The sequence below is a fragment of the Agaricus bisporus genome (assembly GCF_000300575.1).
Source record: "Agaricus bisporus var. bisporus H97 unplaced genomic scaffold AGABI2scaffold_2, whole genome shotgun sequence".
In the NCBI taxonomy this organism is placed as follows: domain Eukaryota; kingdom Fungi; phylum Basidiomycota; class Agaricomycetes; order Agaricales; family Agaricaceae; genus Agaricus; species Agaricus bisporus.
In genome coordinates this window covers 1-26762 of record NW_006267355.1, presented here as the reverse complement: position 1 = coordinate 26762, position 26762 = coordinate 1, and the positions used below count along the sequence as shown (strand labels likewise).

At 47.7% G+C, this 26762-nt stretch overlaps 10 protein-coding genes across 10 annotated transcripts; 5 read left to right on the top strand and 5 right to left on the bottom strand.

Annotated features, from left to right (window-relative positions):
• Positions 1 to 287: 287 nt before the first annotated feature.
• Positions 288 to 2031, bottom strand: AGABI2DRAFT_64161 (hypothetical protein; the record flags this gene model as incomplete). Its single annotated transcript, XM_006457638.1, has 6 exons — positions 288 to 584; positions 641 to 820; positions 879 to 1330; positions 1385 to 1561; positions 1621 to 1766; positions 1814 to 2031. The coding sequence occupies 6 exons, from the start codon at positions 2029 to 2031 to the stop codon at positions 288 to 290; spliced, it is 1470 nt and encodes a 489-aa protein (XP_006457701.1).
• Positions 2032 to 2265: 234 nt separating this feature from the next.
• Positions 2266 to 3535, bottom strand: AGABI2DRAFT_190140 (hypothetical protein). The gene is made up of 2 exons (XM_006457637.1): positions 3270 to 3535; positions 2266 to 3212 (listed from the first exon to the last, which is right to left on the bottom strand). Exons 1-2 carry the CDS (start codon positions 3502 to 3504, stop codon positions 2314 to 2316), a joined length of 1134 nt encoding a protein of 377 aa, XP_006457700.1. The 5' UTR covers positions 3505 to 3535; the 3' UTR covers positions 2266 to 2313.
• Positions 3536 to 4035: 500 nt separating this feature from the next.
• On the top strand, positions 4036 to 5984 carry AGABI2DRAFT_176325 (hypothetical protein; the record flags this gene model as incomplete). Its single annotated transcript, XM_006457636.1, has 3 exons — positions 4036 to 4925; positions 5280 to 5698; positions 5883 to 5984. Exons 1-3 carry the CDS (start codon positions 4049 to 4051, stop codon positions 5982 to 5984), a joined length of 1398 nt encoding a protein of 465 aa, XP_006457699.1. The 5' UTR covers positions 4036 to 4048.
• A 1010-nt stretch (positions 5985 to 6994) lies between these two features.
• On the top strand, positions 6995 to 10045 carry AGABI2DRAFT_176324 (hypothetical protein; the record flags this gene model as incomplete). Its single annotated transcript, XM_006457635.1, has 16 exons — positions 6995 to 7165; positions 7214 to 7383; positions 7437 to 7470; positions 7523 to 7533; positions 7582 to 7602; positions 7653 to 7975; positions 8032 to 8080; positions 8127 to 8228; positions 8288 to 8386; positions 8436 to 8481; positions 8537 to 8641; positions 8698 to 8789; positions 8839 to 8993; positions 9046 to 9129; positions 9187 to 9198; positions 9251 to 10045. 16 exons carry the CDS (start codon positions 6995 to 6997, stop codon positions 9790 to 9792), a joined length of 2016 nt encoding a protein of 671 aa, XP_006457698.1. The 3' UTR covers positions 9793 to 10045.
• A 164-nt stretch (positions 10046 to 10209) lies between these two features.
• AGABI2DRAFT_114745 (hypothetical protein) lies at positions 10210 to 13890 on the bottom strand (the record flags this gene model as incomplete). Its single annotated transcript, XM_006457634.1, has 15 exons — positions 10210 to 10416; positions 10471 to 10594; positions 10657 to 10877; positions 10943 to 11183; positions 11234 to 11849; positions 11902 to 11913; positions 11971 to 12124; positions 12179 to 12298; positions 12351 to 12437; positions 12490 to 12588; positions 12640 to 12845; positions 12894 to 12904; positions 12958 to 13087; positions 13139 to 13288; positions 13341 to 13890. The coding sequence occupies 15 exons, from the start codon at positions 13888 to 13890 to the stop codon at positions 10210 to 10212; spliced, it is 2928 nt and encodes a 975-aa protein (XP_006457697.1).
• Positions 13891 to 14333: 443 nt separating this feature from the next.
• Positions 14334 to 16130, bottom strand: AGABI2DRAFT_190136 (hypothetical protein). The gene is made up of 4 exons (XM_006458749.1): positions 16023 to 16130; positions 15901 to 15965; positions 15216 to 15851; positions 14334 to 15155 (listed from the first exon to the last, which is right to left on the bottom strand). The coding sequence occupies exons 1-4, from the start codon at positions 16106 to 16108 to the stop codon at positions 14356 to 14358; spliced, it is 1587 nt and encodes a 528-aa protein (XP_006458812.1). The 5' UTR covers positions 16109 to 16130; the 3' UTR covers positions 14334 to 14355.
• A 1211-nt stretch (positions 16131 to 17341) lies between these two features.
• On the top strand, positions 17342 to 17928 carry AGABI2DRAFT_114743 (hypothetical protein; the record flags this gene model as incomplete). The annotated part of the gene is made up of 3 exons (XM_006457633.1): positions 17342 to 17549; positions 17596 to 17676; positions 17750 to 17928. 3 exons carry the CDS (start codon positions 17342 to 17344, stop codon positions 17926 to 17928), a joined length of 468 nt encoding a protein of 155 aa, XP_006457696.1.
• Positions 17929 to 20167: 2239 nt separating this feature from the next.
• On the bottom strand, positions 20168 to 21084 carry AGABI2DRAFT_190134 (hypothetical protein). The gene is made up of 3 exons (XM_006457632.1): positions 20937 to 21084; positions 20840 to 20869; positions 20168 to 20786 (listed from the first exon to the last, which is right to left on the bottom strand). Exon 3 carries the CDS (start codon positions 20734 to 20736, stop codon positions 20476 to 20478), a length of 261 nt encoding a protein of 86 aa, XP_006457695.1. The 5' UTR covers positions 20737 to 20786; positions 20840 to 20869; positions 20937 to 21084; the 3' UTR covers positions 20168 to 20475.
• A 1389-nt stretch (positions 21085 to 22473) lies between these two features.
• Positions 22474 to 23124, top strand: AGABI2DRAFT_64306 (hypothetical protein; the record flags this gene model as incomplete). The annotated part of the gene is made up of 4 exons (XM_006457631.1): positions 22474 to 22584; positions 22627 to 22663; positions 22719 to 22849; positions 22900 to 23124. Coding segments are annotated over 4 exons (504 nt in total), but the record flags the coding sequence as incomplete, so codon positions are not given.
• A 535-nt stretch (positions 23125 to 23659) lies between these two features.
• AGABI2DRAFT_114740 (hypothetical protein) lies at positions 23660 to 24108 on the top strand (the record flags this gene model as incomplete). Its single annotated transcript, XM_006457630.1, has 2 exons — positions 23660 to 23916; positions 23973 to 24108. 2 exons carry the CDS (start codon positions 23660 to 23662, stop codon positions 24106 to 24108), a joined length of 393 nt encoding a protein of 130 aa, XP_006457693.1.
• Between the last annotated feature and the right edge of the window lie 2654 nt (positions 24109 to 26762).

Sequence of the window (26762 nt, the reverse complement as noted above, 5' to 3'; positions counted from 1 at the left end):
ATAATTAGCCTATTTTTACCTGCGGGAAGATATGAAAATCCCATATGGATTCCACAACCAATGGGAGGCATTAAAATTCATGAACGATCAGGAGAGCAAGCCATGGTGATTCAATTTCGTGCACTGGCATAGAAAACAGTATTGACACTCGCCGCATTCAACAAGTAAACTTAACCAACCACCGTACTGCCTATGTCCGAACTTCTGCCATCACCCCTGCTAACGGGAGAGCACAATGATAAGGACAAGCAATCAGAGCGTACCCCGGCCGTAGCCTGAATCATCACTCAGGCCGTGGAGTTCTGCGTCATCTTCCGTACGGCATTTTGGACTCCCATTTTACTCGCTCTGCCCCCAGCAACAACCTTATTCGCGCACCAGTGGACTCCATAAACGAGGAATTGTAGGGACATGACGATTCCCACGATAAAGCACACAACTAACACGCCATTGGGCCAGACTTCGAAAGCGACGAAGCATAGGAATGCCATCAAGGCCACTGCAGAAAACAGCATGCACACCGCAGGCATTCGAGAGGATAGTGCGAAGAAGAAATACGAGTCATACACATCACGAGAACGAATCTATGAAGGGCAATATGAGTCGGCAGCAGAAGGAAAACATTGCACTGGAGGCTTACAATGAATGTTTTGAGGTCTATCCAGTTGTAACGAAAGAGGAACCAAGCATCGACGGCTATACCCAGTCCAGAAGCGATGCTACTAGCAGCAATAGCACTCAATGCATAGGGTTGAATTTGGAAAAGGGAGTCCGGTGAGATGGCGAACACGGCTGCATTCACGGCCGCAAGCGCGGCTAACTGTCAAACGAGACTGTATCAGATGATGCCAATTAGAACGAGATTTGTGACGACTCACCAAGCCGCCTACGTATTGCCACTCCCTCTGGAGTCTTTCAAATATCGGCTGATACTCTGATTCCATTACCGCCTCCTTTAACTCGCCATATAACGTAAATGTCGACACGGCACGTTCAGCAGGATTTATGTAAGATGGTGGTACGTTGATCTCTTGCGTATACTGCGGAATAACCGAAGCCGCAATCCAGGTTTGGACTGTTCGGACGACTTGAGTCACTCTTGAAGATACGTATGTTGACTCTTCCTGGTCGTAACCTTCTTCAAAGTGAGAGAAGCTTAGCGGCTGCTTGAGTTCCTCTTCCTCTTCGCCGCTTGAGCAAGGTTCTTCGTCTGAATAAATAGCGTAGCCTCTGACACGACGACGTAACATTTGTGTGAGTGGCGGTGCGTCGGAAGAGGGATGGATGGAATCTGTGGGAGTGGGTGGCATTGTCAGGGTATCTTCACTGCCTGTGATTGAGTGATTAGTATTGTAGTGAAGTGTAGATTAGTAAAGAAGCCTACCTGACTCGTCGTCAGAGGTATATTCTGGGGGTATATCTGCCTCGCCTGCTTTAGAGAATGAAGCGAAAGACAGTGGTGGTCGAATGCGGATTAACACAGAAGCACCGTTTTGAGGCTTTCCACGACTTGCATTTGTATTTCTGTTCTGCATTTGACATTGAAGGCGAAGTTCAAGTTCTACTCCAGAGGGAATGAGATATAACAAGCTGGCAACTGAGCATACGAGACGATCTTACTTTTGTCGAAATCTTGCTTTTTGAGGAGCTGGCCGAGCGAATGGCCACAGGCAGCTGCAACTTCCTTCTTCCGCTTGCCCTTTTTCTTCGTTTGCGACTGACAAAAAACCCTGATATCCAACCGGGAGTCTGCGTCCGCATCTTTGCTGAGGCTCGCTGAGTATGCTAGCATTATGATATCACGATCACTCACAATGAGAAAGTCTCCTTCAAATTGACATTCTGACCGTCGATTCCTAAAACCGTCTCGTAGGTATAATGTGCATCAATCTCCATTCTGACGACGGGCCTCCATGCCTTCTCCGGACGCATTAATTTCATGCCATGGGCTCGTACAACTGATGCCAGAAAAGATTGAGACGTTGTACAGAGAATTGGACGAGTTGCCGAAGGAGCGCTCACAAGTAACATGCCATAGATTGCTGGCGACATGAGGTCAGACAGAATGGGCGGCGCGACAAGAAAAAAAGACTTGCCTTTGATCTGCTGCCGGTAAACTCATAGGGTGTTTGATTTGTAGAGGGAGGGAGTGGAGGAAACTAGCTTGAAACTAGCTGTTCTGTAACGAGGCGAGGCTGTGTGCGTGGTCGCATCAGCAGTGATCATCATCATTTCCTCATGATCCATTTCCATCGGTGCCGTCACTTCGCCACTTCATACTTATATGTATTGTACCTCCAAATATACAGTGGTTCATATTTTAATCGTTGCAATTGCCTTCTCAATGGCGGCACCCAAGCCTTCTGTCGTCCCGCTTCCCAACATATCGGGTGTTAGCAGATCGCCTTCTCCCCGCAGTTGTGATTCCCTTCCCTCCTTCAGTACTTTCTCAATCGCAGCCATCATTACCTGTGCGGCATCGGTTTCTCCGAGATGCTCCAACATCATTTGTCCAGCCCAAATCATGCCCACGGGATTCGCAATCCCCTTTCCAGCAATGTCCGGGGCGCTACCGTGGACAGGCTCGAAAAGACTGGGACACCAGTTAGGATCATCGCGTTTGGACAGAGGGTTGAGATTGGCGGAAGGCGCGATGCCAATGGTACCAGTGCAGGCAGGTCCAAGATCGGAGAGAATATCTCCAAACAGGTTTGAACCTACGACTACGTCAAAAATGTGCGGCCTGAGGACGAAATGAGCGCAAAGGATGTCGATGTGGTATTTGTCGACGTTAATGTCGGGGTATTCTTTGGCGATGGCTTCGAATCGTTCATCCCAGTAAGGCATCGTGATCGATATACCATTGGATTTGGTAGCGGATGTAAGTCGCTTGGCTGGCCGACTCCTGGCGACCTCGAAGGCATAGCGAATCACTCTATCCACTCCAACACGGGTGAAGACAGTATTTTGGATCACTGTCTCCCGCTCTGTGTCATGAAAGATTCGGCCACCTATAGAACTGTATTCGCCCTCGGTGTTCTCTCGCACCGTAACGAAATCGATCTTTCTGCCTTCTCTATTCGCGAGAGGTGAAGTGACGCCGGGGATAAGGCGGCACGGGCGCAGGTTGATGAACTGATCAAACTCTCGCCGGAACAGAAGAAGGCTGCCCCATAATGATATATGATCAGGGACTGAGGCAGGATCGCCAACTACAAGTGGGGATGCATAAGCGACCCAAGCCGACAATACCACGTAGCAAGGCTTACCTGCGCCAAAGTAGATTGCGTCGCATGCCTGCAAGAGATCTTTCCAATTGCTAGGTATCATAACACCATGCTGGCTGTAGTATCTACACGACGCCCAGTCGTAATGCCGGAAGCTTAACTGAAAGCCAAATCGCTTCCCTGCCGCCTCGAGACACCGGAGAGCAGGAGGCATCACCTCGAGGCCAATTCCATCCCCAGGTAAGACGGCTATTGTGTACAAACGGGTGCGCTCCATAACCCAAGTGGGCGTCTTGGCTGGAGGGTCGTCAACGACTTAATTCTCTTACCACGGACCCGGTTACATGATAACAGGTAGCCGTACAAACTCAGGTATCTCACGTATGTAATTAATTGTGTAAGCAATGTCATGTTGGCGTGAAACTAATTATAACTTGAAGTTGGGCGTAGGTAGTCTGGCCGCCACCGCATCTGCATCAACTTTGATATCTCTTAAACGAATCGAACACAAATTCAAGCTGAATTGAACTATAGGTTCATAATGTGTGCCTGGTTCTATGCGAACCAGCTATTCTATCTGCTGGGACCTCACCAACCCCGCGGGAGTCGAAGGCCCTGACCAGGCCGTACGTCGATGGGTTTAGGTCAGGGCTCTTTTTAAAGGGACCTTCATGTCACAGTTTCGTTATGGCCCGGACGTTTACAAAAGGGCAAAGCTCCTTACTTTTCGCCCCAAAAATTTCAAGCTCTTGAATGGTGCGTTGTGTCCAATTTTCGCTGTCCAGTCGACTGAAATACTGGGAACTCAGCAAAACCCCACTATGTTTTATGACTTTAGACCGTTAATTCCCTTGTCTCTCGACCGCGTTCTAAGCGGAAAATCCATCAACTCCTCTCTTCCAATTTTCCGACTCCCCATCGAACTTGTCAGCCATATTGTTCCATACCTATCCCCTCTCGATATCCGACGTCTCGCGTTTGTTGACCGCGATTCTCGACAGCTTGCGCGCGCGTTACAGTTCGCCCACGTTGAGCTTGACTACAGCAGTCGCTCTTTGGAGCTTCTCGCTACCCTCAGGAACGAAGTTGATGAACCCCATGACAAGGAGCATCGTCTTGGAATTTGTATCCGGCGACTTACTGTTCGTAATACTTGGTCTGACTTCAGTTCCAAGGAAAGCTTAGAGCTTGACGACTTTCGGAGGCTTTCAATACGAGAGCAATACATTAAAGCCGAAACCCTAACTAAGGCAACGTACCTGGACAATATCTGCAGTCTATTACCACACTTGCCAAACCTTCATATCTTAGATTGGAAGGATGAAGAGCCCCTAAAGCCAGACATGCTGCAAAGCATTATGTCGTCGTCCATCCGTCATCTTAGACTCGACGGACCTCTTCTAGATCCTTCATTCACCCTTACGCCGCCTGCTGGCCAAAACGACTGGCCCATCGAATCTCTTTCGATTAACGTTGGGTGGCTACTCGCTCCATCGGGCCCTGGAGATGTAACTTCTTTCATATCGAGTTTGATGCGGCTTACAGCCCCTACCCTCCGTTACCTGACATGGTCAGGCTATGCAGGCCAAATTTTATGGGAGACACCTTCATGCGTCGATTTTCGCTTCCCAGTTCTCCAGGAAGTTACCCTTGATCACCCTATGCTGAAGGAGCCAACCATGCTCAACACGATCATTCGTAAGAATACCCACATCCGTTCTATCTCGGTAAATTCAAATCCCGTTGTCTCTCAGTTTCTTTCATGCTGTGGTTATATTCCCTCACTCGACCGCCTTCGTTGGGACCAAAGTCATTTAGAATCATACGACGATTTATTGGAATTCGTTCATAACAACACTCAACTTGCAAGCCTAGAAGTAACGTCACCCCTACCCTCTATCATCATAAAATCCATAATCATCAATCATGGTCATCAAACCTTCGATCATCTTACTGTGCTTCACTTGGTATTGGAAGGCCATGATTTCTCCGAAGATATTTTGACAACAATCTCATCAATCACCTCGCTGCAACGCTTATGGTTGTCAACAGGTACACAGCATGGTGTGCGACACGATTGGACCATAGACCACGAAATCTTGGCGGAAGCGCTTCGTCCACTGTCACGGTTGGAAACTTTAGTTTTGACCCGCGACACATACGCTGTCGATGGACACCCCCTCCTCGATTCTTCTACAGAACGATATTACGTGAATAGAGCCCTTCCTCGCGATCTTCTCTTGTCCGACTACCTCACCAAGGATGAATTGAAAAAAATGGATTGCCCTGTTATTCCCATAGATGAAGCCATATTTCTCATGAGCTCGCTACGCTGCCTTGCTTGGGAACGTTGGCATCGTTCACAGATGGTCGCAGTTGCTGCAAGATATGCGGAGACGTTGACTCGCCTCAAATGGTGCTTTGTGGGACAGCTGCCGATCCGGGTTGATGATATCAAGCCTCGTAGGGCTGTACGTCCTATGACGGAAGAACGTGATTATTTGTTGAGGGTTTTGCATGTATGCTGGAATGCTGATTTTAGATTTTATTGATTGAATGACTTGGAATGGATTTTCGTAGCGTCTATCTTACTTTTTGTCCTCGTCTCATAGAATAATATCTCACTGGCAGAGTGTTATACCTTGCTCTTTATAGGCGCTTCTGGTGCTTTTTCCCGATGTCGTTATTGCAGTTGGTGGGTTCAAAGTTTCAAACTACCAGCGAAAATCCGAGGTCATTATTTCGGAAACAATCTGAAGTAGTCTACAGCATACCGATATCTATATTACAAATAGTGTTGGAGGTCATACTACCGGACTACCATACCTTACATGATACAAGCTCAAATGATATAATGAACCTGTTTGGTTCATGACTTTGTCCTCGCTAATCCATTGCTTCAAGTAAAGCTGAACGGCAGGCGAACCATTCTAGTTTCATGATTTTAATCTGTCATGCGCGGACGGTATCAGGATGGCGATAGATTGACAGAAAGAATTGCGCCTGAGTAGGGAATCCTTGGAATCCTTGGGTGGGGAAGAAGTGAGCGTGGAAATGACTGATGGTTGGCCACCGTTGGTGCATAGCTAATTGCCATGGAAAAACTTCCCTCGATACAATCGCCGACGGTCACGAACTAGATGAACCAAAGCAAGGCTATTTATAGATAGTGGACAGTTGAGATAATTGATACGGTATACTGTCATCGGCGAATTATCTATCGCTTGCCTTTGATATCTGATGATTGGGCTTGGAACTAGATGCGCGAACACGTTCTTCATATACTTGGCAGAGATATTCCATCCGCCAAAGAATCGACCTTACCTTATTTTCCAATATAGCGTTGAAGACCACTGATATGATCTTGATCAATGTTACACATCAGAATGCCACGAACTCAGAAAGAGGTTCGATCTTGCTTCGTCGTCAATACATCAGTAAGCGTAAGCGTACTGGGTGCTTGCCGTGTTGTAAAAATGTCTGTTTGTCCGCCTGACCAAGTCAACCGGAGCCAGGGAGCACAGAGAGATATAAATATCTGACCATCATGATCATGAAGACCGGGATTTTTACGGGTAAAGTACCCGGTGTTGGAGCAACTTCGTGCAGCTGATGTACCCATATACCATACTTGTAGACTTCAACGAAGAGGCTAGCACAGGGAGCAGCAGTGAAGTTCTAAAGTCGGGTCCGTGCGAGTGGGAACATGCTTCCATTTGCGTATGAGCAGATATAGAGCGTAGATTGTCGTGGGAATGACCCCCTTCATGGATCTCGACCGCGAACTTGCTACTCTCAGCGACGCCAGCAATGCCTTCGGCCGTCTTTTCGAAGATGACATGGATGGCGGCAGAGCCCTTTTCGATGGCAAGGATGATCCATTTCACCTTATCGGCCTCGGTACTGCTGCCTTCCTCGAGGCTGCGTTGGGGCTCGAGGTCAGGAGAGTCTTTCTCAGTTCAATGCAGGAGCTAAAATTGTTATAGGCACACGTCATCGAGGAGGCGAATCGTGCTCTTGGTCTTGCAGAGGCCGGCACCCGCAAATTTACGAAACAAACACAAGTTGCGGGGAACCATCGCTTCCAACCTGGTATAGAATGGGAGATCATCAACGCCCACGCCGTTATTCTACTCGGACTTGTTCATGCTCTAAGGTATGTGTCTTGTCAAGTTCACTGCCTTGGTCACCGCTTCACGCGCTCCTCAGTGAATCCTACGTGGGTTATCTACAATGCCTGTATGTCTTCGTCTCCATATCCCTCCTATATACTCTAACGATCATATTGTAGTTATGCCCTCAATTCGTGTGTCTCGTTGTACTGCTTAGATTCATTGTACTGAACTTAGCTCAGTGCTCATTCCAAGTTTACAAAGTAGCTGATGTCTTTTTCATCCATTGTAGCCTACTCACCATTTTTTGAAGACTCTTCAAATCCGTTTTTCCCAACGGACTCGATCCTTATCTCTCTCCGTCATCTGCAATTTCAGACGCAGCCAGTCACGGGTCAACTACGACTAGTTTGACAGGTTCAAGCTCAAGCTCCGTCTCGAATTCATCTTTCTCATCTCCCGCGTCTTCCGTCACAACTCTTCCCCGCTCTACCAGCTCGGAGCCGAAGAAACGTGGTTTCCTAATTGGCCGCTTTACGTCGACATCTTCTCCAGCTTTGACCGAGGTCCATCCCCCCGATCCGTCCAAGCCGGACAATCCGATCGATGATCTAATCATTGCAGGAACTGCATTTGGTCAGTACTGAATTGGTATCAATTTTGTTTATTCTTGACACTTCACTGCGGTCTAGGCTATGGGCTTTTCAATCTTGCTTTTTCCCTCCTTCCGAAACGAGTACAGTGAGTGTGGAAAGTATAGTAGCCTCTCATATCTCATTTTCCGTAGGAGCGTCGTTGGACTTTTTGGATTCAAGGCAGACAGGAAACTGGGTCTCAATGCCCTCACAGTTTCAGCTGCTCGGAATGATACTCATTCCGTATTCGCTGGGTGACATCCTCCCTTTTCCATTCGTTTGATGCGTTTCTTACACCTACTCATGATGATAGACTCGTGCTTATGACTTACTATGGCGTCGTCCTTTTGCTCTCTGGATTCCACGCAAATGAATCTGACACTCTCAAAGAGTACCAATCCCTAGTTGATAGGTCAGTAAATATGATTTTGACAAATTATTCGCTCACCTATGGTGTTTAGAGTGTACGACAGATATCCTAATGGTGCCCTATGGATTCTCAATAAGGTTGTTACTTCCCACCACCGTTTTATAATTTTTGCTTACGGTCGTAACCCTCAAGGCTAAACTCTTGCGTATGTCTAATGACCCCGAGGCCGCTATCAATGTCCTTGAGAAGGGACTGAAGCCAGAGCGCCAAATTCGTTACGATCAAGGTGACAGTCTTGTACGTTTCCGACTCTCCCCAGGTGGCCTTGACTGACCACTCACTATTGCAAAAAGCTCGTATTTGAGCTCGCTTGGACCCTTTTGGGGCAGCGCAGGTACGAAGAAGCTGCAAAATCATTCCTTCGAATCACCGAACTCAACACCTGGTATCATCTTTAATATATTCTCCATGCAGCACCTTATATGTGTCCACAGGAGCCACGCCACCTATTATTTTGTAGCAGCCGGCTGCTACTGGTCGCTTGGCAACTACGAAGAATCTCAAAGACTTTTTGATGCTATCCCAGGACTTCTTGAGAAGAAGATTGGCGGAAAAGATCTCCCCACCGAAGTTTTTATTAAAAAGAAGAGTATGAAAACCCGCCACTTGTCCATAAAATTCTTTCTAAAAAATAGTTACAGTCGCCTTTTACCAAAGTAAGCAAAAACGGCTCGGGAAGAAAGAAGCCAATTTCGTAGAGGCTATTACCTTCAATCCTGCCGAGGGTATGTCATTTGTCGACCCCGTATAAATATCATCTCACCACTTCACTATATATCCAGAATTGGGCGCTTGTACGTGCCAATAATTCGTCTCTTATAATATTGTTTTCTGACCTGCTTTTAGTCTGGAACAACTATGCGCGAATCTCAGACACTATAGCTCATCTTCATATCAACGAATGGTATTCAACATTACCACCTCACAAAATTTCGAGTCCTCACTCTTCTCCATCCGAGAATCCATCTCCATCTAAATCCAAGGATCTTGCGGTGCTAGATACACCGGATGAATTTGCGCTTCGATCGCTACTCCTCGGCATCATCCACCGTACAATCAAAGATTATTCTACAAGTCGTGCTTACCTCCTCGATGCCCACAGCTATCAAAATCAAATAACCAACAGTACTTGGATTGGTAGCGTTTCTATGTTCGAACTTGCAGTTCTAGATTTGAAAGAAGTTGAAGCTGTTGAAATGCAAGGAAATGAAATGGGACAGGCGTTGAGAGATAAGTGGCAGTCGGCCATCAAATCCGCTGGACAGCATGTGGATAAGGCTATGGCACTTGTGACGAATTCGACGGATTTGTCTTCGAGGCTTGACATGAGAGTCTCGATCTTGAGAGATGAGATCGGGTCAAAGAAGGCTGCGTTGGGAATTGTATAACCATGTTCTTTTCGATGATTTGATTCCCCGAGGAATCAATACTTTTTTTCTTGATCTTTTTTTTTGTAGAATATATATCGATCATATACCGATCATAAATCTCCTTTGTACCATGGTGTTAAATAATGTTGTTACACGAATTTTTTGATTAATCTACAAGCCTTCAAATTTACGAGGATCGTTGGCGTAGCTCGACTCATTGTTGTATACTGCGGCCACGGCCAAACGTGAATGCCACAAATGTTTTGTTGGCGGCTTAGAATCAGCTCAGAAAGAATTCAAGAGTTTCAGATCGGGGATCAAATTGGTAAAGTCATCATAAAACTACGGGTCGTCATAAAGCTACGGGGCTTCAAACTACAACAACTGGTCTCGTAGAAGTCAATGGTCCGAGTAAAGTTGTTACATTTGAATAGATCAGAATATTTCGGCAATTCCTTGTTCATTTGAAAACACGCCAACGACTCTGCTCTGGAAGTCCATCCAGTCACCACCTTGGTAAGCCACGAGCTCAGATGGCATAACGTTCTGTTGTTTATGCGTTCGAAGTGCACGCTGGACATTGATAGTGACAAGAGCCAAGGCTTCCCATCTACCAATCTCTCCAAACGAGTTGAGGGCTAGCTATAGTAGGGTCTTAGTAAACCTGGCGTTTCGTGTAGAAAGCCACCGACATACCCAAGCGACTTCAAATCTTGTGTTGCGAACTGCGTAGCCATCTATAACCCCAATTCCAACGTTCACCCCAGCTTCGAGAAGTTCCATGACAACATTGTCGTGCGTTAGTGGTGCACCCGCCAATCTGAATATATACATAATATTAGGTCTAGTAGATTGAAGTCGAATGGGAGCACAAAGCCTCACATTCGTTGACTCTCCCAATTTCCGGGATAGGGCCGCGGCATAGTAACAATGACACTGACACCAGCTCGTGCAATATCCTCAGCAATCAGATGTGCTTCGGAGCCTCCAGTGAAGGTCATGTCGAAATCGTTACCGGTGTTACGACGGAATTCGGCTTTCAATCTAAGCAGTGTTGACATGATGTCTGCGCTGTCGACATTGACAACCAACGGAATATCCCTCTATAAAACCAATAAGACTTTAGAGATAAGTACCAACGAAGTAGACATTAACTCGCCTCGCGGACACGCTTCCATGCCGGGGTATCCGATTGCAACAAGAGTTGTCGAAGCGTTGCAATCTGCGTACTAATACTTGCATCGACACTGTGACTGATCGTAATATGAAGCGCGGTCTCCTCTTGTAAAATGGCTCTACGCTGAATAGCATTCTCTGCCCCAGTGAAAATTTCTGTCGAAAGACCCTGGATAAATCCCCCTCCAGAGGGTGCGGTGATTGCTTTAGTGACACCATTACGGTATGCATGCCTACATAATGTAAAGTTTGAAGAGGCAAGGGAGACGAAGACAAAACATACAAAAGGTTCCTGCCGTTGAATGCTAATCCATCAACAGCACGTATAATGGCATTCGTTCCTCCGGTGATCGCGGGTACCGATCCCGTCAAAGCATCTGGGACAGATCCGTCATTCGTCGAAGGTTCCTGAGCGATTTCCTCCAAGCCCAGCGGAGCACCAAATGACACTAAACCAGGTAACAAAGCTCCACCCTGCAAGTCTATCTCGTGGATCGCTCGAGTGTTTACATCCCCATTGACATCACATCGAGAACCCATCTTGGTAACGCAAATAACCGTCCCGTCCTGAAGGAATACATCATGTGATGCACCAGGGACTGTATCATCAAGTGAAGGATGATCGTCATTCATGTCGTCCATTGCCCATACAGTGCTGACGTTGACTAATTTGATAATCTCACCGTTTACGAAGCGATGGTGCCTGCGTAGTGGTGGAAGACCGTCGAATTCAACAGTTTCACGTGCCTCTCGGTCAAAATTTGGCGTTCGTGGCGATCGTTGGAGACCGTCAGGCTTGTGAAGAACATGGGGATCTTTGAGCTGTGGGATACCGTCAATGAATACTTGAGCCGGAGTTGCTCCCAGGCTTAACGGGTGAGAGTCCCACATGACAACGTCTAGAAGGATAGTCATTAAATTCTTGCATGCTTGGGGAAATGGGCACCTTACCTGCGTCATAACCTAGAGAATATGCAATTAAATCATGCTGCGTTGACACGTTCTCAATATAGAGCTAACCTTTACTTAAGAAGCCTACTCGGTGGCTTAAACCAGCCGCTTTCGCTGATGTAGTGGTTACAGACGATAGAGCTAGTTCTGTGCTTAAGCCATAGTAGTGAGCAAGTTGTGCCTCAAAAAGAAGATGGCGGGAGTTCAGCACTGGATGGTCAGACTATAGATCGTCATGAGTCGCCATCCCAAGTGCAAGGGAGCATGAGGTGCGCACTTTCATCACAACTGGAATATCATGGCTCGCCAGAATTCGTGGTGCAAATTCGGAATTGCGATAAGCTTCACGCTTTTTCCGTGCGTTCGAGGCAAATAATGCAACAGTCGGCGGTCCTCCCTTGATAGAATGTCAGTTCAAAGAGTCAGAAAGACCCAGATTAATCACTAACGAAAGTCTTCTTCAAGAGATCGGGGACAAGATGGGTATCTCCTCCATGATGGAAAGACGTGATGTGGAACTGGAATTCGTTTGATAACTGGAATGAAAGTTAGTGAACTGGACAAGACAGAAGGTTTATTCAAGCTTACCCGAACCATCATGTCGAGATCGACAGCCTGACAAACAAGGTAGGTCAAGGGTATCGACAAAGCACAGATCATACCTCGTAACAATGGACGGAGAGCTGTCTTGGGTCACTAGTTGAATCACGAAAGTACAAGGCTTCGACCTACGCGAACTTTGCCTCTTAGGACATCAACCAGGGACTCCCATTGATAATCTTCAGGAATGTCCTTTCCGTCCACAACGTCCCAGTATTCCGCCTCTACCGCATCGCAGAAGGCATCTTGGGCAATCTTGATTTCATTCGCGGTATGGTAAGCCTCCCGGAAATTCCAGGCAGCATCCATTCGCACTTGGTTGTATACTCTGTCCTGGTTTTCGCCTTGAAGATGTTATGATCTCGAGCGAGGGTCATTGACAGAAAACATACCACACGCGTGTCTATCCCGAAGGAAGGATGTCAGTCAACAATCAAAGTAAAGAAGCACGCGTACTTCATGTGTCTCCAATGAACATGGGTGACATTATCTGATGATTTGATCAACGTCTCCGGAGGTTCCACAACCTTTGAAATGGTCGATTTCTCGTCTGTAGGCCTTAATTTGATCACGAAAGCCTGTCCACCTAAAACGCGGTGTGTCATGGCACGGATACACGAGCAGATGAGTTACATACCGATGTTGCCCGCACTTCCTGGTAATATTTGCGCGGTCGACACGCCGCCGGAAACAGTGAGTTCGAACGCCTGATCATGGGTGTTCATTCCGTCAATGCTTCGGATCCAAGGCAGAATAGGGGCCTTGCGCGAGTTCGTATCGGCAGCACCTGTTCATCGGACGATCAGTAGAGCAATTTTGGGGGACCCAATAACACGCACCATTAAGATGTGGGGCACTGTCCACGGCAATATGGGAGTGTAAATCAACCAGACCTGGCGTTACCCAGCGTCCCTTCGCATCCACCACACTCAGCTCTTTGAATTCCTCATAGTCCACCTCAGACAACTTTCCAACGCCGACTACCAAACCACGATCCAATAGAACGTCGCCGTGTATGACCTCCTTACCATCATCGTGACCTGTCCAGATCCTAGCATCACGGATAAGCACGGGTCGCGTGCCTGGAACGAAGCGGTCGGAATGTCCGTCGAGACGAGATGCCGGGTCAAAGGATGGCGGAGGTCCTGCAGGGGCTCGTAAAGTTCGGCAACGTTCAGTCAAATTAGAACGGTGAGCAACAACGTCAGGTCGTATGACGGATCGAAGTGTGCCGTTTGGGACTGAATCTCCGAAGTAGTAGGTTCGAATGTAAAGAATGTAGAGCGCAAATTGGAGGAGGAGAGCATAAACGATTATTTTCCAAACATGGCTTTTGCTGGACCTGGGTGGCGCAGCAGATTGCAGAGGCAGGACTGTAAGAGGCTTCATGAAGGCGCGAGTGACCTAATGGGCAACCGGCTTGACCTGCTCGTTAAATCCGAGTTAGTTTAAAGTAAACATGCGTGTCAGGAAGAATACCCTTCTTGTCCATCAGGGTCAATACGCTATGTACGCGTATGATATGTACTTCTTAGTAGTAGAGCCTGATCAACCGCGTTTAATCAAATATCGTGGGTTGCAGAACCGGAACATTCCGTTGGCGGAGAATAAGTCGGGTCATTTGATCATCGACAGCAAGAATGCGAGCCTCATGGCCACGAACTACCACAATAGTCCAAAACTTCATATTAGGGCGACGCGCGAAGTCTAACACAGCGAAAAATAGACAGGGAAAGAAAATACAAATACAATTATCACAGGTCAAGTAGGGACCAGCCCCGGCTTTCCTGAGTTCATATAAGGTCAAGGTTTAATATGGTACGTTAACAAAACTTACATGATCATGGGAGTTTATCATCTTCTGGCACGTTTCGGGGACCTATTACCTTCAACGCTGGAAGGGAAGAGGGTAGCTGAAGTGTCTAGTACGAAGTTGTCGCTAGGAGACCAAGGGCATGTCGATTGGATGGTTGTTTCGATGACCTGATCATTGCCAGGAGGATGCAAGGAAGTGGGAAGAATGAAATCGGCCGAGGTCGGGGTGCCATAAGGAGAAAGAGGGGAGGGTGGCGGATGAGGAGCGCACTCAGGCCCAGCGCGCTGCGACTCATCCACCAAACTCGCTTTTCTCTTTCTCCTTAAGGCACTCACGTTGGTGTGGGTCGTATTACCTGGAGCAGAAGATGCTCCCGAAATGCCGGGAGTAGTTGGCATAAAGGAGGTATCGTCAAGCTTTAGAGAGGGGGCACTTGCGGTGGTGAACCCATTGCAACTTCCCGTGTCGGAAGAAAGAAAATTATTGAATGGATCGGTGCAGATCTCAGCCATACCAAAGTGTTGATTCAAACCGCTTACACTCTCCGCAGAAAGATCAACAAATTCCCAATTATTATCGGCATCAAAATCAAACGACTCGTTGGTTTCCGGGAAAGAATGAAGCGACTCGAAAGGAAGTAAAGTATTCGATGTGAGGTCCTCCGAGAAATTTGGTGCCTGATTTGAGAGTCCATAACCGGTGGAGTCGAGCCTGTCGAGGGGAGAAGCCGTATTGTCCACAGAGTCAGAGCAAGCAGGTGATTGATTTCGACCCTCAGGTGAACTTGATGGTAAAGACACAGAGGGAGAAGGACTACAGGGGGGAGATGAGATAACTACTAAATTTAAAAATGAGTATTAGACGTAACGGTAGGAAAAATACTACGTAGAATGCTTACTATCATCGCCATTGAGACACCTATCCGTCGACCCAATTGAGTGATTTGTTTCTTCATTAATTTCAGTGACTGTTACGAGCTTTTGATTCTCCACCCCTTGAATCGCTCTCGTCCAATGATGCTGTCCAGTCGTAGGAACCACGCCGAAGCAGGCCAAGAGTCGGAATATAAGCTCTTGCTGTTGTCGCATCGCAACTTGAACGGCTTTCATTTCATTACGTAAATTCCTGTTATCTGCTTCCAGTTCCGTCTGGCGACCTTTGAGGGCGCCAACATCGAGCATGATTGTTTCGAGCAATTGGTCCTGAGGAAAATTGCATGCTGGGACCATCTCGACCACGGCGGAGCCCTCCTTCTTTATCGACGTTGCGTGAGGGAGATCGCGGACTACCGAATCGTTGAGAGTTGATTGACTTTTCCGCTGGATACGACCAAGGAGGTCTTGCCGGTCTCGACGAAATTCGGGATGGCTGTAGTGGCAGTATTCGTTAGTGCCATTGGAACGAAGCGTCCCTTGCTGAAGGTGCGGGATTTTATAAAACCCGTAGTTATTCAACTGTCGCACAAACGATTGATAGTTTTTGTGTTTGAACCATCGTCCGAGTTCTTCCCGGGCAAATCTGTCGGGTTCCTGAACTGCGCGCAACAATGAGATAGGATGGAGAGAGGGACTCATGTGACGTACCGAAAAATGAATCACCGTCAGGCGACCAATAAATCAGATTATTGGTATCTTCGTCGCCCACGATACTGTTGAATGCCCAGTTTAATATGCGTCAGGGGTGATCTGAATCCAGAAGACTGAACTGGTAAAGGGATTGTAGAAAGGCAGGTACGCCTTTCTTGGTAGCGTGGGGCATAGTGGAATGTTTTGAGGGTGTTTCGGTAGCCATAGATGGAGAAGGCCTAACGACAGGGAGCAGTGCCGTCAGATCGCCTTTCTTTTGTATCCATTGAATGAGGACCCACTCCAACACGAGGCAGGAGAACCCGTGTCCGCAGAACTCTGGCTCGAGTCATTATGCTAATAAAAGGTTTGATGGAATGCCGCAGAATCTTGGAGAACATTCTCAGCGCATAAAACAAGTACCTCACTTGAGCGAGTACTTTTCAGCCGACAGTTCTGAGTCTCGCCAGACAAGACAATATGGAAAATGCCATTCCCATTTCAACAGTGTATGGTGCAGCCCAACGGACAAATTCACCTGTTGGCCCCTAACTCGGAGATGCTGCGCATTCGGCGCTGCGGGGGAGAAGTCGAAGTAAGACCTGACTGCGGGTGCTCTGATGGTGGGAATTATGGGGCGCACCTAGCATCCTTCGAACACGCTGAAGGCTTCTTTCTGATCCACTAGTGCGATAAGAAAGTACTTCCGAAGTTTCGATTCATCAGAGTCTGTCAGCGACTGACAGCTGTGGGAACGCTGAAAGCTCTTTGCCAGAGGCCTTCTTTTCCGGAGAGCTGTACGTTTGTACTGCCGCGAAGAGAAATTTCTAGTATGGGCTTAGTGTGGTAAGTAGATCATCGAAGATCTTAGGCAGCTTGTTACTCAGTTACTCAGGCGGCGTTACTTGCTTGGCATCGAAGGCCGTGCCAGCGCGAGGGATCCGGCGCACCTTGCCACCGCCCCCTCTTTTTTGCCAGACCGATCGCCATCATCGTCGTCCTCAACAGTTGACTCCTTCGTCAATCCGGCACTCTCACTTCCGAACTTTCATTTTCCGCGTCTCCTGGCGACACTCTTGGTACCCACGTCATGGATTCCAACGACCTCGAATGCGAACACGGCATCACCATCTTGTCCAAATGCACTAGTATTGAAATTTGGTTAATATCCTCTGTATACTAGGACATGCGGATCCTGGTGGAGAAGTCGAGAGAATTAGGAGTATGCGATGGAGTTGCGTTGGTTGTCGATGCCCATGACTCGAACGCGCTCCATGTTGAGTAAAGCTCTCAGTCGAGGTTTACGGTAACGTGCACTGTTTAAAACTTTCTTCTACTCGGCCATTGGTGGTGGTGAATAAAGTCGATAGACACACGTCGCGTGTGCCTCAGGTGGAAAGTGACTTGTTGGGTTCTACAGACGAACAGGCCGAGTATCCGCTGCTCTACGCCGACCACCATGACTCCTCCTCAACCTCCATGGAACCTCTCTTCGACCTCACACTCTCACACGTCCCATCTCCCCATCACCGACCCCTTCTCCATGCTCTCAGTCCAACTCGAACACGATCCATACCTCGGTCTCTTACATCTCAGATGTATCCACAGCGGTACCCTCTCTGTAAATGATACCATTTGGGCTATCGATTCGGATTCAACCATTATCCGTAAGTCTCTCCTCCTATTTTCACGCATACATTAACGTCATATTAGACGACGCCAATAGATCCACCGACAATCTCCGTCTTGATCCAGCCAATCGATTCGCCCTCCTTAGGCAAAGAAGGCACGAAAGTGACATCCCAACTCATCCGCTAACGTATCCTCAAAGAAGCTTAAACCAACGTCGCATTAAAAGTCCTTCCAGGACCCACAGCCGACGCGGTCGTGGCGTTTTACGTCTCGGCGTCTTACTCGAAACGCTTCGTCGAGAGGGTTTTGAACTATGTGTGGGGGGCACCGAAAGCGGTATTGACACCTGATGAAGATAATCCCGGAAAATGGTTAGAACCAGTCGAAGAATGTCAAATCGTTGTTAAAGACTAATACGCGGGCACCGTAGTCGAAAAACTCACTCTCTGCAAAGGAATGATTGCGAATACGGGGAGGGGGGAAGGGGAGTTTGGTTTCGATGGTGAGTGGTGTGAGTTCGGCATATGCTATTGGAAGGGGTGATGTTTATTGAACCTGGTACTCAAGGTGCGTTCCACCAAGTCGTCTTCATCATTTCTTTCTTATCCATAGACGTTGCATATAAACCCGTGTTTGAAAAAGCAGTTGACGAATTTTAGGACAGTGATGGCGGATGCTAAGGTGGTGTTGGAGGCGCCGAGAGGGTGATGGGGTTGGAGGAGATGTTGAGTTATATAAGTGAGAAGGAGGTGGTGGAGATTACGCCGAAGAGTGTCAGGTTGAGGAAGAGTGATTTGGAGGGGAAGAGGAGGAGGAGGGGATGATATTGCTCGCCACTCTGTTTGGAATAGACGATAGACATAGCTAGGCCCTATTCTAAAGCTGAGTTTGTGCGTAATATATAGTTTCAGTTGCCATTTGGCAGCATATTGATGATTTACTTTCTCGAGCATCAGCGGTGCTGGAAAGGTTTGTCACTCTGGGTACAGATGCCAATTATTTCAGCTCGCCGCCCGCGGGTTGTGTCACATCTGGTATAGGGTATGGTGCTCTATTAGCGTCGGACGCGGCTTATTTTGTGGGACTGCGACGGCGAGACTCGCGGGGGATGAGCTTGAAGGAGCTTAAAGAATAAGGTGTTGATCATGTATATGGTTGTTCGTATGTTTGTACTGTCAGCTACGGAGAGAAATTTCTAGTAGCTGGGCCAGTCACAAATTCGAGAAAGCAGTGAATCTCGTGTGGTAAGTATCATCGAAGATCTTGGGCAAATTGTTAGTCAGTTACTGCGACGTTACTTGCTTGACATCTAAGGCCATGCCAGCAAGTAGGATCCGCACCTTTCTGGTAGCCGAATCTCAAGTCTCAATCTCCGAACCTCGCTTAACAGTCTAGGATATACAATTTAAAGGGAATTTTTGGATGTAGTGGCTCGAAACAACGGGAGGACGACTTAAGTATTGAATTCTACACTAACCTGACGGAAAACAGTAACTGCGCGCTGGTTTTGCATTTAGATAGAATAAAAGCACGAGGTCGAGCTAACATCATTGTCAAGCTATCTTCCCAACTCGAACTTGACTATGCTTCTAATGAATCTGGCGAAAAGGTGCACCAAGTGAATAAGAAGAAAAAAACTCGAGAAGACGACTCGTGTCGCATTTTGTTCGTTTGGCTTTGGTCCTCTTCCATTGTCGAGTGATTGAAATATTCCGGGAATTGCGACAATGACGAGCTACACAGAATAGATCTGGGAGATTGGGTATGGTGTAGCAATGTCACGTTCAAACAGGGCGGCATGATATGAAGGCGATGAGAGGCACGACGAACACCGCAAGCGTACTTTTGAGTATCTAAAGGTAAAAGGGACTTACGCCCACAAAAGGTTTCAACTACCCTCCTTTCATTTCTTCTTGACTGCGTTTTCGTCATCCGTTTGGTTCAAGCTCAAACTTGAAGTATGTAAAATACACTAACAAACCACGCCAACAAAGAACACGAGAAGGAGAGGACGCGGAACACCTACTCTTTCGTTCTCTTGTTTTTGTTCAGCCTTCCACTGCTCTTCTTCTGTTGTCAAGTGATTGAGGTGTTCTGGCTATTTGGCCATAAAGAGCCACATGAAACTGAATCTCGGAAATTGGATATGGTATAGCTTGAACGTCGTGTTCAAACAGCTTGATACCACGGTAGGCGCGGCACGACATCGAAGCCATGAGCGGTGTAAAGAACACCGTAAGCATACTTTTGAATATCGGAGGGGTAGAAGGAATGCATAGAGCTATTCCACTCGGGAAGAGCAGAAGAAAAACTAATCTTAGTCGAAATATCAATGAAGGTTCGCTCCTAAGGACGCTGATAGTAGTACTCACAGGTATTATTATTGACCCCCTCGCAAGACAGCTTCAGATAAACGAGGTAGAGCTTTGCCCGAAATAAAACGCTTCCACCCCATTTCACGATTCATTACAACATGTGCAATTCCAATTTTATACGAGATAGCGAGGAAAACGGCAAAATCACAAGCAATAGAGCACTCTCCTTATCCTTATCCTCATTTTCATCACCTTGATACTGTTGATTCGAAGTCGAAATAATCGTATCCCTGAAAATCGAATCGAAATCGAGTTCTCTCAACCCCTCCGTCGTTGTCGTAGTCAATATCGCAGTCGCGTTCATAGGTATACCCCCAGACTGTATCCCTCAGCTTTGTTCCCGATAGTAATAGCATAAAATACAAATGGACTCGTAATCGCCGTGCACTAGCGTGCAGCGGCCTTCAAACACAAGTGATGAACGAATGAACAACGGCGCGTAAAGTCAGGAATGGCGAAAAGATGTTAAGAATAGAATAGGGGGAAAAGACAAAGAAGCAACTAGAAAGTTTAACCTGTGATGGCATGCTCGATACTCAATATAGTGTAGTATCTGTTCACTCCCAGTGGTGAAGCACCTCAGTATTCAACAATCATAATCATCACCAGACAGCTGCTGCCTCTTCTCCATCACCACCTCAAGCTCCTCTGCTTCCTTCCGCTGCCCCAGGTTCCAGTACGTGAGCGCAAGATTGCCCATGCTCGTGAGTGTGTGAGGTTGATCATCACCGAGCAGCCGCTTCCTCTTCTCCATCACCATCACTTGAAGCGCCTCTGCTTCCTTCCACTGCCCCTGTTCGGAATACACAAGTGCCAAACCACTCAAGACCCCCATCAGCTGGTGCATAACTTCTTTGAGGACGAGTAGTTCTGAAAGTCCACGGATCCCACCGCCATCTGTTCAGGGTTTACTAGTCAGCGACTCTATCGGTGAGAGAGGACGTATATACCTAGCGCAAGCAGCCTCAAGGGCGGCCCTTCTGCAGGCGAAGTCATCGTTAAGACCAAGGATGAGGCTGTGACATATGACATGCTGCATGCACGCACCTAAACTTTCACACGGAAAGGCCTAGTACTGTTTGCTACAACTGGTTATTAAAAAGCGAAAGGGGACCCCGAACGTTGATCGGGATCGCGAGTTCCTTGTGCCAGATGGCATCCTATGTCGAAACAATGAGATTAGGATGTAGTGTGGTGTGGCGAATTGAATTTTCATTGTTTGTTTTCGGACCGTTGACTCACTATTTGTTCATGTTTGATATCGCTCCCCGCCTGCCAGTGCCCTGAACTCTCCCGATACCTTCTGCCTCTTCCGTAGCGAGGCGACCGACCTTTCCTCAAATGGCGCAAAGTCGAGCGTATAGTCACGCACATCAACCTCAGACATTCTCAGTGTTCTCGCCTTTGTAGTTTGAAGACGTCGACTTTGACGCGATGGGATAAAGAGAAGTGGGAGATGTAATATCTTTCTTCTTTTTCTCAGGATGTTGCTAAACGTGGTATCATAAGGTCAATATCAGATTACTCCGACGATCCACGAACTTTCACAGCCCGGAGAGGAGGATCAGAGTCTCCTTCGATTTGAGGGGCAAGTCACCGCTGATGGTACTTCACACACAATCAGCGGTGATGGTCGATGGAGATCTTGATGGTAATTTCTGCTTCTTTCTAGGCGAGTAAATGATGCATTTTCTGAGGTAACATATGGCTCTGACGCGCGAGGACTAGCGCTCGAGAAATCTCATCCTGCTTTTGTTTCAGTCCAATATTGATAGATTTGGGCTTTGAACGCGAGGCAGGTGTAGAGAGCAAACACAGGTGCAGAAGGAGAGGGGCAGCAAACTGGACAGGGTAAGGAAGCGGTTCATCAAGGGGTGGGTGAGAGACGTACGTCGAGTTTGCAGAGGACACAGAGGATGTCGTCAAAGTTGGGCTCGGGGAGGAGGTGCATCCTGCAGAGTACTCAGGGCCAGTCCCCCATCTTCCTCCGTACACGCCCTCCAAGGGCGTTCAAAAGTCCCTCAAGCACCCCTGGAGGCTACCCTTGACCTTCGAGCAGCGAACCTGGTTCTTCAATACCCTCTGCTATATCCTCCGAGTCGCACGTTTTGATTCCTGGGTCTGGGCGGCAGAAAAACCCTATGTTGATGTAAGATGCGGCCAAGGGCTTATTTTCCACCTCCTCATCGAGATATTGAGGTAGGTGAGAGCGAGGCGTTACTGTCACAAATCGTGATAATCTTCGCGTTCAAATGTTCATCGTAGGCTCGCAAACAAAACATCGATATTCTCCAGTCCATCCTATGGCTCTTCACCCCGGACGTCGCCGGAAATCATGGCCATACCATTGAAGATTGTGGTATCGCTAGTCGCATTGTGTGGTTCTTCCGCTTTGGTGTTCCGAAGCATTCCGGTGCGTCTTCTGTTCGGCGACGGCTCGCTTGACCTTTACTTTTTCCACAGCTGTACCATAAAAAAAGAAGAGAATCGTTACTTTGCACCGCGTAGGAACGAGTAGCGTAATTATTTAAAGTGTATACCGAGAAACGGTTGGCGGGAAGGGGCGTTAACATGACTTTGTTTTGTGGCCCGCAAAATCCCCTTTGAAGACCCTGTCGTCCTCGGCTACGTCAGGATTGCTTACATTACTGCCCAGGTCGTCATCCTCGCCACCCACTACTACGTGTCGATTGCCGTATATCTCTCATCAAAACACGTCTCTCTCACTCGGTCACAGATAAAACGCGAAAACGACCAAACCGTCCTCAACTTCAGTATGTTTATTCATGGGACATCTTTCTTTCCGTCAACTGACTCGTGTCTAGTGAGGCCGCTGCCCCAATGGTGCGCAACCCTCGCGTCGATCATGCTTGCCTCTATCGCCACACCGGTCTCAAGAGCACGGTAAACTCGTGTCCACTACTGTCAATGATTATGACCTCACAGAAGTCTCCAAACTCGTCAGTTCTCCTCTCCCACCATCCTTCCAGGGCTTCAACTCGTTTCCCAGCTTCGATCCGCTTACATGGGCATTGTTATGATGGCCGTCATACATGGCTATTTCAAATTCACCCAGCCCCTCTTTGTTCAAGCTCTTCTGGGCGTCAAGGGTATCTACGACGTCGAGCGGGTCACTATCTGCTTGCTCGGCAAGCCCGCTACAGGTAATTTTAAGCGTCCCTTTACATCTCAGGGCATTGTAGGTGTGTGCTCCTCGTCTCTTTCTTATGGTTAAATTTGAACTGACGCTGCTAATACCTCTGAAGCCGAGAAGCACGTTGGAGCTAAAAAGGAGGAGCAGTCTCTTCCTCTCCATTAATGTCTATCTATACTCCTGGAATATATCCTTTAATCGTTTATTGTCTTGCGAGACCAGCATGAGACCTGTAAAGGAGATGCGCGTCTTCGAAGCAGAGCAACATCCACATCCGAAGGCTGGAGCGCGGCCCGAAGAATCCGACGACAACTCTGACATGTCAAGACAGTATCGTCATTCTGCTTTCAAATGTGCCGGCGCTGAGTCGATGACCAACGATCTTGGTCTCGGGCCGCACCTGAGATCTCCAATAGCGTTCTAGAAAGCCAGGAAGCAGAGGACTGCCTAATTCCTATGGGTTCGATCTCTGACAACGTCGCCAAAAACTCCGGATGAAATTCGCCGTTAAATCCTTCCAAAAAGCCACTGCTGCTCATAAAGCCAGCAAATCCAAAGACAAAATCGTTCCTACGATTATAGTCAATCCCAAGACAGAGGAGGAGTTGAGATTGTCATGGATGCTGATGATGGTTTTCGGGACGGTGTCGCTGCTGCGAGCCTTTCGAAACTCAAACCGTCCTTCACAAAGGACAGGTGCACTCATGCCGGCAATGCATCGCAAGTGTCTGATGGTGCCGTTGTAGTCTTACTCACTCGACTCTCAGTCGCTCAGAAGCTTGATTTGCCCATTGTTGGCAAATGCATTAACTCTGCCGTTGTCGGCATTATGGGTGTCGGTCCCTCATTCGCCATCCAAAAGTCCTCGATCTCGTAGGCCTCAGCAAAGATGAAGTTAATTTCTATGAGATCAACGAAGCTTTTGCCAGTCAAGCTGTCTTTTCTGTCCAACATGTCAACATCCCCGTTGAAAAGGTCAATATCAATGGTGGTGCCATCGCCATGGGCCCGTCACCGGTCACCCCCTTGGCTGCATCGGCGCTCGTCAGATCTCGACCTGTTTGAGCGTTGCTAAACAAACTGGTTGGTTGGGTGCTTGTGACGTCGATGTGCATTGGTTCAGGTATGGGTATTGTTGTTATGTTCGTTAATGAACACTAGGGGAGAGATGGCGTTTGTAGCATTAATCCTTATGTTCTCTTTGTGCATCATAAAAAATCCGATGTAACTCGTAGACTCTGCTTATTGGACCATTCCTTTTTCATTGATCATGGTGATCGGACGATTAATTCGAACAATTAAGGCCTTTCTTACTTATGACTGATGTTCGTGACGGCGAGTTGCAGCAAGAATATATGGGATGATTTTTTACAACCTCGCTTTCCGCCTCTGGTAAGTCAAACCTTATAGTTATCTTACCAGTCGACACACTACTTGCTTCATCAACAGCGGCAGCCGGGTGATTGATCGTTCATGTATCAAGCATTTGAATCTTAGAATTATAGCGGAGGAGGGAAGACTCGGAGATACTCCCGGGTCGTACTATTAGCGGCGGCTTCCACTCGCCTACTGGCCTGATATGTGAAACTGAATTCTATGGTGGGATGACAAAAGCGGCGTTGTAAAGCAAATGGGCGCACTCAATACTATGCCATAGTACGTTCCCGTTCCTGTTCGTGTTCTCTATATTTACTTTCTTGATCAGCCGTCCAAACACATATTCTGGAACATGTCTTCCAGGGGGTTAGGGGCGGAGGAGAAACTACGAGCGAAGCGAGTAGTTTCGACGACGGGGCACAAGGGCTGGGAGGGGGGACCTCCGAGCCTGCCCTTTCGTCTTTAAAGACTCGTCAGGTGCCATACGTCATAAGGGCCAAGACCTCGGACATCGAGCATCTGACAAGCCGATCAGACTACTCGCCTCGCTTCCAAAGAACGAGGTACAATACATAAATAACTACCAATATAAAGAGTGGATGAAGGACCGGAATAGATAGAACTCACCTGGCTCCGGCACGAGGTGCGCTGTCTTCCCAGGGAAGACAGAACGCGTGAATTCTAAAAGTAGTTATCTTATCATATGACATAGATAAGCGCGCACCTTAATATAGCGAGTTGGCGCCGACACGTGACCTGTGGGAAAAACACCCCTTCCCAACCTGAGAACCCAGAGCGTGAGAAACACGGTTAGGTCCGTTAGCGGTTAGGGGTTAGGGGTACACACGTGGTTAGTATGTTGTTAATCCAGTGTCGGATATATTAAGGCTTACCGCGAAAGTGTATTGCAATGTCCGTCTAAACAGATTAGAGCACTCGCAAGGTAATAAACTAGACGACTTAATTACAAAGTAACTAAACATAAGAAAAATCCCCGTCCCTAGCTGCACGCGGTTGCATAAGAGGCGTATGATTGGTTGCGTTCATCACTAAAGACGAAACTCCATCCAGACAAGAGTTACTGTCCAGCACCCGGAACTAGCACCGATAACGAATTACAGGACATAAGTCCCCACGTCACCGGGTAGATTTACCCAGGGTTTACCCGGCTTCACCCAGGTAGGACAGAATAACGCTAAAGGACGGCAGAGCCTATCAATCAGCCCGTTAAAGAAATCTAATAGCCGGTAAACCAGAACCGCGGAAAGACACGGCCTAGATCTCTATTACAGGAATGTATTCAAATGTTTAGCCACATGTCCAAGGTAGTTTGATGGGATGGATCCCGGTCGACGTCATCTTTACGATGAAGGACCTTCACTACTTGGCGGTCGTGACGCATCAAGACAGATTTGCGCCATGCGGCGGCAAGATCTATGATTTCCGTAGTCCTCTTTTTAGACACTAGGAATCGGCGATCGAGAAGTCCGAGTTTGTCAAGTCTATAGAATTGGCCATACGCACCTTCCCCTACCATACTAGGATGATACTCCGAGCCCGGAGGCAGAGCACCACCGTTTTGGCGGAGGTTAGATAGTACGACGTTCCTAAACTTGGTTTTCGACACGGCCGGATGTAGATCTTTGATCGTATCGGCTCGGCCGAAGGTCGAGACGCGAAGCGCCTCCAACCACCCGTTCTTCATCTGTTCTTCTAGTTTTCGAACGTTAAAAAAGTCCCAGGATATGTTATATTCGCTTTTTAGCACAAGCACGTCAGCCCGTGGCGGCGAGTTCTCTCTTAATCTCGTATCCCACCGTGTTTGGTAATTTTGTTTTAACCAAGAGGCGATTAACATAGGAGGATAGCCACGTGCGATGTAAATGTCCGCAACTTCTTTACACGCATCCGCAAAATCGTCAAATTGCGAGCTAAGCGTAGCCATCCGGCTCAGCTCACCGATGAATGTGCCTTTTTTGACATACAAAGGGTGAGAACTGATCCAGGGTATCCGTTCAAAGTGGTTCAGCGGTTTCCGGTACGGCTTCCATTGAAGTCGCTTACTTTTATCGAAGTAAAGTGTCATATCCAGAAACGGCATAAATTGGTTAGACGCCGACCACGTTAATGTACAGTCTGTGAACGTAACGCCCTCTCTAAGTAGATTAATAGCGTTGGCTTCGCTTGTAGCATAGACCAACGCAAGGACGTCATCAATGTAGCGTCCATAGAACGCCACATCGGGAGATTGTAATACTTCAGATCTTAATTCGTGCCAAACCCCATAAAGGTTTGCCAAATCGGGGCTACTAGCTACCCCCATGGCGAGGCCACGTTTCTGT